We start from the raw sequence: 12,585 nt of genomic DNA on the forward strand, positions 1-12,585 counted from the left end.
AGTTAATAAGCAAAGCAAAAAAAACTTACATTAACAAAAAACTTACAATCTTTAGTTGTGGCACACTGAAACAAAGTAAAAGAGTAACTTTGCAACCTGAGGAATTGTGATGAGATGCAATTCTAGTTCACACTTCCCTTATCTTTTATTACCAATTGAACAATAAAAAGACAAAAAAGAATCACGTGGTGTGGTAGGCGTGGCAAAATATAGATTCTGCAGAGAATAAAAATCAGATGAGATGAGAAGCAGACAAGAAAGAATCATGTTGGAGATGAGATGAGGAGTAGACAACAAAGAATCACGTTGGACATTTAGGCGTAGTAAAAAATATTTTCTGCAGAGAATAAAAATCAAATGAGATGAGGAGTTGAGGTGACTGGTTGATTGAATCTTTGTTTTCTTTGGTTTACTTTCTTTGCTTTTTTTTGTTTATAGCGTACATGTAAGAATTTATGTACTTTCTTTGCTTTTTTTTTGTTTACAGCATGCACATCAATCATTTTTTTTCTTCCGTAGTGTAAGAATATATGTACTTTTTTTTTGTTTTTTTGGTTTACTGTGTGCACATCAATAATTTTTTTTCTTCTATATTGTAAGAATCTATGTACTTTCTTTGCTTTTTTTGGTTTACAGTGTGCACATCAATCATTTTTTCTTTTCTATTGTAAGAATCTGTATACTTTCTTTGTTTTTTTGTTTACAGCGTGCACATCAGTCATTTTTTTCTTCTATAAGAATCTATGTACTTTTTTTGTTTTTTTTACAGCGTGTACTTTAAAAAAAGATTCAATGTAGCAGATAGTGTACTTGAATCTATCCTTATCTATTTCTAAAAGAATATGACAAACCAAACTGGTTCAGTCAAAAAAATATTGAAAGAATAATATGCGTACTTTTTTTATATCTCTCTCCTCTATTTCGGCAATGGGAACAAATTTTTTTTCTCCTATTTCGGCAATGCCATTGTCACAAATCCATTCCACATTTTATTTTTTAAAGAAATGATAGGTACATATAATTTTTACAATATTTTAACAACAAATTTTAAGTGGAGGTTGTTATTGTTAGATTAAAAAAGTAATATAGTGATAAATTCAAATTTGAACTAATAATAATTAATTACCTGTGATTTATTGTGAAAATATTATAAAAATATTGTGAGCCTAACACTTTTTCTTTTTTTTTAATTCCTCCCCAGATTTTGGCAACCACCTTTTTTTTAAAAACAATTTCACCTATTTCAGCAATGTTATTGCCACAATTCCATTCCATTATTCCCCTCCCCATTTTCGGCAATGACATTGCCACAATTATCCCAAAAAAAAAATCATCTATTTCGGCAATACCATTGCCACAATTACCAAAAAAAATTCGCCTAATTCTTTTTTTTTTTTCCTCACATTTTCGGCAATCCCATTGCCACAATTCTTTTTTTTTTTTTTTTTTTTTTTTTCCACACATTTTCGGCAATCCCATTGCCACAATTCTTTTTTTTTTTTTTTTTTTTTTTTCTTTTTTTTCACATTTTCGGCAATCCAATTGCCACAATTACTTTGTCACAAATTTTTTTAACTAATAATAATTAATTACATGTGATTTATTGTAAAAATGTTGTAAAAATATTGTGGACATTACATTTTTTTTTTACTCTTTTAGATATTTTGGAACCACTTTTTTTTTTTTTTCTTTTCCTCACATTTTCGGCAATCCCATTGCCACAATTCTTTTTTTTTTTTTTTTTTCCTTACATTTTCGGCAATCCCATTGCCACAATTCTTTTTCTTTTTTTTTTTTTCTTTTCCTCACATTTTCGGCAATCCCATTGCCACAATTCTCTTTTTTTTTTTTTTTTTTTTTTTTTTTTTTCACATTTTCGGCAATCCAATTGCCACAATTACTTTGCCACAAATTTTTTTAACTAATAATAATTAATTACATGTGATTTATTGTGAAAATGTTGTAAAAATATTGTGGACATTACACTTTTTTTTTTACTCTTTTAGATATTTTGGAACCACTTTTTTTATTTTTTTCTTTTCCTCACATTTTCGGCAATCCCATTGCCAAATTTTTTTTTTAATTTTTTTATTTTCCTCACATTTTCGGCAATCCCATTACCAAAATTTTTTTTTTTTTTTTTTTTTTTTTTTTCTTTCCTCACATTTTCGGCAATCCCATTGCCACAATTCTTTTTTTTTTTTTTTTTTTTCTTTTCCTCACATTTTCGGCAATCCCATTGCCACAATTCTTTTTTTTTTTTTTTTTTTTTTCTTTTCCTCACATTTTCGGCAATCCCATTGCCACAATTCTCTTTTTTTTTTTTTCTTTTTTTTTTCTTTTCCTCACATTTTCGGCAATCCCATTGCCACAATTCATTTTTTTTTTTTTTTTCTTTTCCTCACATTTTCGGCAATCCAATTGCCACAATTCTCTTTTTTTCTTTTTTCTTTTTTTTCCTCACATTTTCGGCAATCCCATTGCCACAATTCTCTTTTTTTTTTTTTTTTTTTTTTTTTTTTTCTTTTCCTCACATTTTCGGCAATCCCATTGCCATAATTTTTTTTTTTTTTTTTCACATTTTCGGCAATCCTATTGCCACAATTACTTTGCCACAAATTTTTTTAACTAATAATAATTAATTACATGTGATTTATTGTGAAAATGTTGTAAAAATATTGTGGACATTACTTTTTTTTACTCTTTCAGATATTTTGGAACCACTTTTTTTTTTATTTTTTTATTTTCGGCATGGCCATGGCGACAATTACCAAAAAAAAAAAAAAAAAAAAAAAATCTTTTTCTCCCCTATTTCGGCAATTGCATTACCGCAATTGCCTTTTTTTTTTTTTTTTTTCCCCTGGGCACTCCACACACGAGCACATAGGAGAGAGGGTTGGGCAGCAGAACTGGGCAGACGAATTTCGGTAACCACGTTGCCGAAATTCAACATTTTCTCTTTCCTCCTTTTGCATCTTCTCTCTCATACTTTTGGCTGAATTTCGGCAACGGTGATACCGAAATTCAGTCTCTCTCCTCAAAATCCCAAATAAGTTTCAATAGTACCTATAACGCAAATTAATTTCAGTTTTTGCAATATTAACCCAAAAGACTCATGTTCATGAGCACACTTATGGGTGCATAAAAAAAATATATTGAGAATAACTATTAACAAATTGGGAAAAGTTCACACATGCCCTAAGGGTATTGATTTAAAAAATATTTTTAGTAACTTTTTATGAAAAAAAAAAAAAACATTTAACTTTTTTGATAACTTTTTATATTTCTTGTGAAAATGATATTAAAATTTTATTAAAATGATGTATTAACTAATGCCCTAAGGATATTCGTTAACATGACCCTAAGAAATTAAAAGATGCTTGTTTCTTCCCTATTCTTTCTTGTCTTTGTTGACTTGTGTTTTGTTCAAATATGTATATTTATTTAAAATATTTTTTTTAGTTAGATAACTCTTCATAAAGGGAGACCATCTTATTTTACTCTTCATGTATTTCTTTCAATTTAAATATTTTAACAATTATTCTTTATAATGAGTGAGAGACGAGGGTTTGAACTATGTTAGAACATGTTTTAGTCTAAAATAGTTTTAGCTATTTGTTTGCAACTCGGAAAACATTTTTCATGTGTTTGGCTTTACAAAAAATTCCATCAAGGATGGGCTCAATATTCATTAATAGAATTTTGTAGATCTCAACAAACTTTAAGAAACCAAAGGGATCAAGGAACTAAGATCGTCGACAATGTGACGGTCGTAAAATGAAGGTTGATATAGGGTGGTGGTAATCGCAAAACACAAATCAATATTTTGTGATCGTAGTAGTGAATTGAAGGTCAATTTGGGGATAATGGTGATCTCAAAACATAGATCTATTGGGGATGGTCACGAAACATTGATTAGTATTTTAAGTCACACCAAAAACCTTGGAGAAGATGTTTTAGGGTGAAATATACACAATATAGGTTCTATTTAAATCATTTTATTACTACCACACTCTTTTGGCGTGATAGTCACTTTACAAATACAAGTTATTGTATTTATATATATAAAAAAAAAAAAGTACAAGCTCTTGTGCGTGGAGTACTTACATAAAAACAAAATTATTTTCTTTATTAGGACAAAGTTTAGCTACAAAATTGATTGTAACCTAAGACTACAAACTTACTTAATAAAATAAATATTATTATTCTTAATACACATGTTAAATTTTGTGTTAATCGGATATTATTTACTATATGATCTATAAGATTATATTTTATGCATAATTTTAAACTACAAAAACTTGTAATTTAAACAATTTTTTAATGACATAGTTATTGATCTTTAGTTTTTTATAAATTTTGTAAGTATAGAAGATATAAGAAGAAGATGTAATTTAATGATGGATTTATCAAAATTCACTTCCAATAAAAAAATATTGAGTAAATTTGTAGTTTTAAGTTACAACTAATTTTGTAACTAAATTTTGTTGATCATCTAATTTTTAGTGATATGAAAAAAAAAAAAAAAAAAAAAAATCTAAAAACTTCAACCAAAAAAAAACGCAGGACCTAAGGCCCAACAAAAAAAGTGAAGGCCCAAGCCCACACGCGCACACCGCTTTCCTCGCCGTCAAGAAAACTATCTGAGTCCTATATATAAAATATAAATGGATTCCCAGTTTTATTTAAGCTAACACAGAGCTACCCACCCAGATTCTATCAATAGAAACTCAAACAAAGCGAACAGTAACTTCAAAATCAGATCCCAAATCGAAACCCTAACCCTAACTCTCATTCCGACGATGGCGACTGTAGGAATCGAAGCTGTGGCGGCGCCGGCGGAGGAGACGTGCTCGGCGAAGGCTTCGAAACAAGGCGAGGGGCTCAGGCAGTACTACCTCCAACACATTCACGAGCTGCAGCTCCAGGTTCGCCAAAAGACTCACAATCTCAACCGCCTCGAGGCCCAGCGGAATGAGCTCAATTCTCGAGGTATTTTGTTTTATTTGAATCGAGATTCGTTAACCCTAAGCTAAGTTTTACTCTTAAGAATTGGTTTTTTGATTGGAATTCTGCTTGTAATTTCGATTGGTTGGAGTTAGGGTTAGGGTTATATTTTGGTAAAAATCTTGGACTGTATGATAGTTTTCATACCAGTGAAAACGATATTAGGGTTTAATCTTTGAATAATATGTAGAAAAAAAAAAAAGGTGGCGACTTTAAGAATGGATTATGAGTGATTTTACATGTGGAGGATGAGACGTGGCATTGGCAGAGCTTTGACTTGAAAACGATATATGATATTATTACTGCAATTTTATTTTTGGGTTGAAGTAACCATCCTAGGCTGAAAGTTGAGATTTGGGAGTGATTGTTGTGGATCTTGGGAGCTATTCAGTGATTGTTTGGAAGTGTAAGTTTTGGTTGATTGGAGGGAAAGACTATTGAGTTTCAGGAGAATCTGAGTTCCGAAAATTCCTCCAACCCGCTGCGTAGAAATTCATAAGACCATCCGCATATACTTTTAGTCACATGACTTATGAAATGAGTTGTGTGACTTGTTTAAATAACACAAGTGGATAGTTTTATGAGTTGGGTTGGAGGAGATTCTTTCAAACAGGTATGGAGGAAAACTTTGCTGGTAAAGGAAAAGAAAAAAAAAGGGTTGAATAAGCTTGGAAGATGTGACCTATAGTGTTTGGAAGGATGATAAATCAACTTCTAGTGATTGAGATGACATTTTTTTATTGTTAAGTTACACATGCACCCGGTTGGTTGTGGATGGAGATAACATGAACCTCAGCCTGGGTGTTTATTGAAGTCTCTAGAAGGATACCTATGCTCTCCCAATTCATTAAGCGTCATATGCTGCTTGAGTCACTTTGATTTCCCAATGTAATTTTTTTTCTTGGGATAATATTTCCCAATGTAATTATATTACTTGTAAATTTATCACACCCTTTTTTTTACATAGAGTTGAAAAATTCCTATATCAGAAAGTTAAGTGCTTTATGGCGAGTCTGCAACTTCTATTCAGTTATCAGGATGTCATTTAATCAATGTTTTGGCTCAAATGTCATGGCATTGTAATGGGTGGATATGGTTGTCATGGGATGCTAAACACTAACTTATTTTATTATTCTCTTCATTTAGGAATTAGGATGGGTGGCTAGTCATTAAGATTGATGGATTTATTTAAAGTTGATTGCATAACACACAAATTTTGCATCTAATCAATTGCAGTAATTTTATTTTATGTTTCTAGATATATATTTTTTAGTTTCTTGAGTTTTGGTTAGGATTCGGTCAATGACATTATCTAAAAAATTGGCAGTGAGAATGCTTAGGGAAGAATTACAGCTACTCCAGGAGCCTGGATCATATGTTGGTGAAGTTGTCAAAGTAATGGGGAAGAATAAGGTTTTAGTTAAGGTAAGTAATATTCCTATATGAATGCACTCAATTGTAAATTTGCAGCTGCGCCTTAACTATTTCTTTTTTTGAAAAGTAATGATATTTTAGCAAGGGAATAGACTATTACATGCACAAGGAGTGCCTTTTTGTTAGTAAGAGATGGTTTGATAATAGTTTGAATATATTTTTGTCGAATGTTTCATCTTGTTTCCCAGGTTCATCCTGAAGGGAAATATGTTGTTGACATTGATAAAAATATCGATATCACCAAGATAACTCCATCAACAAGAGTTGCTCTCCGTAATGACAGTTATGTGCTTCATTTAATCTTGCCAAGTAAAGTTGATCCATTGGTCAACCTCATGAAAGTTGAAAAGGTTCCAGATTCCACATATGACATGATTGGCGGTCTTGACCAGCAAATTAAAGAGATAAAGGAGGTTTGCCTCGTGTACCCTTTTACTTTCTGCATTTAAACTCCAATGCTTATTGTGTCTCCATATTGCTTCCGTGATTAGGGAGGCATATTAGGTGGTTGATTGATATAATGGTTATTCATGATTTGTCATTATCTTTTCAGGTCATTGAACTTCCAATCAAACATCCTGAGTTATTTGAGAGTCTTGGAATAGCTCAACCAAAGGTAACATGATGTTGCCACATTAACTTGTAGGTTTATTTCTTTACTTAATAGACATTGAAGCTTATGGTTTTCACCAACTCTCTCTCTCTTTCTACGTGATAGGGTGTTCTGCTATATGGCCCACCTGGTACAGGGAAAACATTGTTGGCTAGGGCTGTGGCTCATCATACTGATTGTACTTTCATCAGGGTTTCTGGTTCAGAATTAGTTCAGAAGTATATTGGAGAAGGTTCCAGAATGGTTAGGGAACTTTTTGTCATGGCCAGGTTTGTTTTTATCTTCTTAATAAATCACATGCTCAGTTTCTTCATAATGTTATATATATATGTGTGTGTGTGTTTCACATGTTCCCCTGTTCCTCCTTTTGTTGTATAGCTTTTTATGCTTTCTTTATAGCTGAATAGGCTTTGCTTTGTTTACGGAAAAATGGATAAGGAAAAAGAATTTTTTTTTATGTGTTAGTGCTCAGCTGAGTAGTATTGAAGTCTTTTCATACCATGAAATAAAATTCTATGTCTATATATATATCTGGCCTAGATGTCTCACCAAGTGGCACCTTTGAATATACAAAGGAACCACTTTGCAATTTCATTGGATTTGTGATGTGGTACAAAATATATTCATCTGTATCTGATTTGTTTCAGTTGTAGAGGTACCAGTGATCATTTAGCAGTCTGAATACAAAAAAGAAGAGAGATTCTCATGCATTAATGTTTCTGGTTTTACAATTCTATTAAACTAAGCATTTTGGATATCAACTTCTCTCTTTTTCTTTGGCAGGGAACATGCTCCATCAATCATATTTATGGATGAAATAGACAGCATTGGATCTGCTCGAATGGAATCTGGTAGTGGCAATGGTGACAGTGAAGTGCAGCGGACTATGCTGGAGCTTCTCAACCAGCTGGATGGATTTGAAGCATCAAATAAAATAAAGGTATCGTGTGTGTTTTCAGTATGCAGATTGGGTTGTTTAGTTTTTGGTACTTTTCTTTATTGTGACCTCTACCTACAATATCTTGATCTTTGACAGGTTTTGATGGCTACCAATCGGATTGATATTCTGGATCAAGCTCTCCTTAGGCCAGGGCGAATTGACAGGAAGATTGAATTTCCTAATCCTAATGAGGAGGTACATGTCACTGTGACTAACAGCGTAGTGTTTTTGTGTATAATTTTGTACATATTTGCTCTTATTCTCCATAGTAAGTGCTTTTGTTTTTGTTTGTTTGTTTTGTTTTGTTTTGTTTTTTGTTTTTTTTGTTTTTTTTTTTTTTTTTTTTTTGTTTAAAAAAAAAGAAAAAAGTGTTCTAGTGTTTCTAGTTTCTGAAGGTTAATAGTAATTTCTCAGTTGTGGGAGATACTTTTTACTTATTCTTAGCACGCCTTAGTAAGCTTAATCTGTAGTTTGTAACATCTTAGTTTATCTTGTGATTGGAAAGTGGTCGCTATGTGATGTTTGGTGGGTAATTTAAATTTGCTGAAATGTTGTTCTTCTAATCCTGCAATTGACGTTCTATCAGATGCAATTTGCAGCTTGTCTGTTTTCTTGTGTCATGTCATGTACTCATGTAGTTTTGATATTTTAATTTTAAAGCAACATCTTATTTAATTTTGAGTTCTTTTTAGCATGGAGTTTTCTGACCTTCTAGTTGAATATTCCTCTAATTGATGTATGAGTGAATTTTAGTTTCTTGTAGTCTTGTTTTCTCTTTTTAGCATTGCATTTTCTTGTGCGTTTATTCTTCCTGACCTTCTTTCTGAATATACCTAAGAGATATATATTTAAATATATAAATGTTTAATTGGTTACAATATGTAGGAGTGAAATTTATGAATTTTTCAATTGCTGCCTATAACGTCTAATCTGAAATGAATTCGTTGTTGCATGGTAATAATGAATGTAATTCTTACAAGGTGCATATACTTATGTGTATAAAATGCAGTCTCGTTTTGATATTTTAAAAATACATTCAAGAAGAATGAACCTGATGCGTGGGATTGATCTGAAGAAAATAGCTGAGAAGATGAATGGTGCATCTGGTGCAGAGCTCAAGGTATGTTTCACACTAGATGAATGGGCTTTAATGTCTTGGCTTTGGATGTTATTTACTTCTCCATTGACTGAGCCATGGCTGGTTGTGAGTAATTAGATGCGATTTTGGTGATTTTTTATTATTTTTACTTCATTGGTTGAACTTTAATGTAAGGAAGCATGGACACCGACACAAGACACAGTGACACAACAATTCTCAAATAATTAGGACATGATATGGTGGGGACTGGGGACACCATGTTTAAATAACTAATAAATACATATTTTTAGGTACATTTTATATATTTTAGGGCATAATTTTTTAGTACCAATCCGATATTTGGTAGTCATTTTATCTACAAACGATTCAATTTCAAAAAGAAATAGAACAATACAACTAAATGATAATTTTTAACAATAAATTGACCATAAAGTACTAATAAATAATAGTTTATAACTATAACTAATTAAGAATTATAAAAAGAATGATTACAAGTCAAAATTTTACTGGACCTTAATTTAAGAATGATTAAAAGTCAAAACCAGACCATAATTTATTGGGAAGGAGTTATCTTTAAGTACTTAATTAAAACTTTTATACTTTATAACATTTTTTTTTTTAAAAGGGGTATATTTAAACCCCATGTCTTGATAGATATGAGAGAGTACTCAATAGAACTCACTAAAAACCAAAAAAGAAACAGGGTCAAAAGCATTAGGAAGAATAGAACAGGGGCAGGTGGGTGATGGAGTTTAAACAAACAGTGAATTGGGTTTACTGACGAGAAATCAGTGATGGAGCTTTGAGAAATGAGATGGGTTGCTGATCTGACACTAACAATGGTTGACAAGGTGCAATTGCTCTATTGGGTCACCAATCTAACATTGAGAAAGTTGAGGATGGCTGATGGGTTTTTTTTTTTTTTGGTTAGTCGTGTTGTGACTGTATTGAGTTTGTTTCCTGATTTAAAAACAATTTTTTTGAATGACACTCCACAGACAGGCATGCAGCCTTCTGAGGTGTGTTCATGTCCAAAACGGACATGCGGCTATTTTTGCTGTGTTTGTGCTTCCTAGCGTGAAACTGTTTGGATATGTCCCAAAACTTGTGTAATCAGTAGTTTGTGCTGGTGAAGTGCATCGGCACCTATTGCCAGACACTTTTTTCCTTCTCTATTTTTTCATAAGCCATCATCTACTGAGAATATTAATACCTAGCTCTTAAATATTTGAATTATCTTAACCAAATCTTGTGTTGATACTTGTAATGCTTGAGGGAGTCTATGCAGCAAAAATATGTGAACATGAGTCAATTAGGTTAAACAGGCTTGGTTAAAAACTTCAAATATGGAGATAACCTCTAGTTCAAGTGCTTCCTTCCTTGTGAAGGTGAAGTTTAGGTACAAAGTTAAACCCAGGGTGCATGTAACTTGCCAATAAAAATTTAAAAATTTCAACTATTTAAACAGATTCATCTCTTATTGAAAGTATTTGGCAAGCATGTCAAAATAGGCTTCATTCTTGTACTCAGGGAAGGTTATCACCGCATTAACCACAGGTTGTTTGATCTTACATATCAGGAAAAGAGAAAAAAAAAAAAAAAAAAAAAAAGAAGAAAAAACAGGTTGTTTGATGTAATGCTCCCAGGTTATAGCTGCAGCGGCAGCTGTTGACTTGTTTTGAACTTGTTTGATTTTATTTAGTGTTTTCCCCTTTAAAGATTGCCAGTATTTTATTCAATTTAAACAATCTCAAGTCTCTTGGATGGATTTGGACAGAATGATAAGTATAGTCTTGTTAATTCCATAACGAGCTATTGCACTGGGCTATTAAAGTCTTCAGAAGTGAAGGATTGTGTGTTTTCTCTGTGCATAATCATATTGTCACACATTTTTTCCTTTTTTTTTAATTTTTAATTTTTATTTTTTCTGCAGGCTGTGTGCACAGAAGCTGGGATGTTTGCTCTGAGGGAGAGGAGGGTTCATGTAACACAAGAAGATTTTGAGATGGCAGTGGCAAAGGTAATGAAGAAGGAGACTGAGAAAAACATGTCATTGCGGAAGCTATGGAAGTAGTGTTCCTATATGTTAATGTTTTGTTTCACTCCACTCTTTGAGCCATTGATCCGTGGCTTTGTTCTTCAAACACAGCCAACAGTTCAGTTCTTTGTATGGATATAAAAAACAGGGCGGGGGTGCCTACACTTGTTGAAGTTTTTAAAATACCACTGGCATCTCTGTTTATTTTGTTAAATATTCTTTTGTGATACATTTTTATGTAATATGTGTTTTACTTCAAGTATCTGACAACAATGTTCCTTGACAATGACTGTCAATCTTTTATCAATCTATTGGTTAGATGACCAGAATGATAATTAAAAATTTGTGCTTAGTGGACAAGCACATGTGGCTTAGTTTTCTGGGCATGTGTAGCTGTAGCAACATAGCACTCAGGGATCAATCATAACATGTAGTGCTAGTTGTGCTCGGTTTTGGGCTTCTATTCTCCTCCAAAAGAAAAAAGTTTAGGAATTCTATCAGGTTTCATAATGCTTTGGATCCTACAATTTGATTCCTCCAAGCATTGGTTTAGTAGTTCTCTAGGTTTTATGAGATCCATGAGGTGTTGGATTTTAGAGATTATTTCTTGGAATTATTAAGTGTGTGGAATGAAGTTAAAATATATTAGGGGCATAGTTAGATATTCAAAAAAGTTTGGATATTTAAAAAAATAAAAACCAATAAAGATGAAAGAGATGACCTTATTAGAGGTTATGATCTCAGTTTTAAGTGGGGGTGCATTCTAGTGTTAGCTTGGTTACCTTGGTAGGTTAGAGTAAAAAATTGTTTTTATTTGTTTAGCAAACTATTCAAGTTGAAGTCTAAGTTTAAGCTCAACAATAAAATAAGTTAAATTCAAACATAATAATGTGTTCGTAAACAAATTCGCAAAATAAAACTAGATTTAATGATTTATATATTTACTTGTGTAAATGTATACTTACATAAACTTGAAACTGTATTGAATAACTTTGTAAATAGATTTATATGATATCAAATTATTATTTATAGTTTTTTTATAATATCATAAACAATTCATTTATAGTAAAAATTCATAAATTTGTGAAAAGATCAAAAATTTTAGACATGATTTTACCATATAAAAGAAAAGAATAAGTTAATTAACTAGCTTGTCAATAAACTTGAGCTTAATCGACAAGAAAATGAACTAAATTTGAACATGTAGTCTTATATAGTAATGAGTTAGAACTTGAATTATATTCAAAATAAAATTAAAAGAACAAGTTTGAACTTTTAATAGTCGACTCAATTTTCTTGTTTATAGTTCTCAACCTAAATTTGTGTGGAGGTATTCTCTAGTATTAGCTTGGTCCCCTCATCAATGTGCCAAGGCAAACTCCAAATTCATAAATCTGGCTGCCATTGTCTTTTTTTTTTGGGAATAATCTGGCTGCTATTGTTGACCAATGGGG

At 31.8% G+C, this 12,585-nt stretch overlaps 1 protein-coding gene across 1 annotated transcript; it reads left to right on the forward strand.

Moving 5' to 3' along the window:
* The first annotated feature begins 4,669 nt into the window (after positions 1–4,669).
* On the forward strand, positions 4,670–11,438 carry LOC126715315 (26S proteasome regulatory subunit 8 homolog A). Its single transcript, XM_050415868.1, has 9 exons — positions 4,670–4,992; positions 6,335–6,432; positions 6,630–6,854; positions 6,995–7,057; positions 7,160–7,323; positions 7,838–7,994; positions 8,091–8,189; positions 9,004–9,114; positions 11,027–11,438. The coding sequence occupies exons 1-9, from the start codon at positions 4,803–4,805 to the stop codon at positions 11,165–11,167; spliced, it is 1,248 nt and encodes a 415-aa protein (XP_050271825.1). The 5' UTR covers positions 4,670–4,802; the 3' UTR covers positions 11,168–11,438.
* Positions 11,439–12,585: the final 1,147 nt, after the last annotated feature.

Source organism: Quercus robur, chromosome 2 (assembly GCF_932294415.1).
Source record: "Quercus robur chromosome 2, dhQueRobu3.1, whole genome shotgun sequence".
NCBI classification, from domain to species: domain Eukaryota; kingdom Viridiplantae; phylum Streptophyta; class Magnoliopsida; order Fagales; family Fagaceae; genus Quercus; species Quercus robur.

Coding starts and splice junctions, on each gene's coding strand:
- LOC126715315 (XM_050415868.1), top strand. CDS start 4,803: ATGGCGACTGTAGGAATCGAAGCTGTGGCGGCGCCGGCGGAGGAGACG. Junction 6,855..6,994: donor AAATTAAAGAGATAAAGGAG/GTTTGCCTCGTG, acceptor TTATCTTTTCAG/GTCATTGAACTTCCAATCAA. Junction 8,190..9,003: donor TTCCTAATCCTAATGAGGAG/GTACATGTCACT, acceptor TATAAAATGCAG/TCTCGTTTTGATATTTTAAA.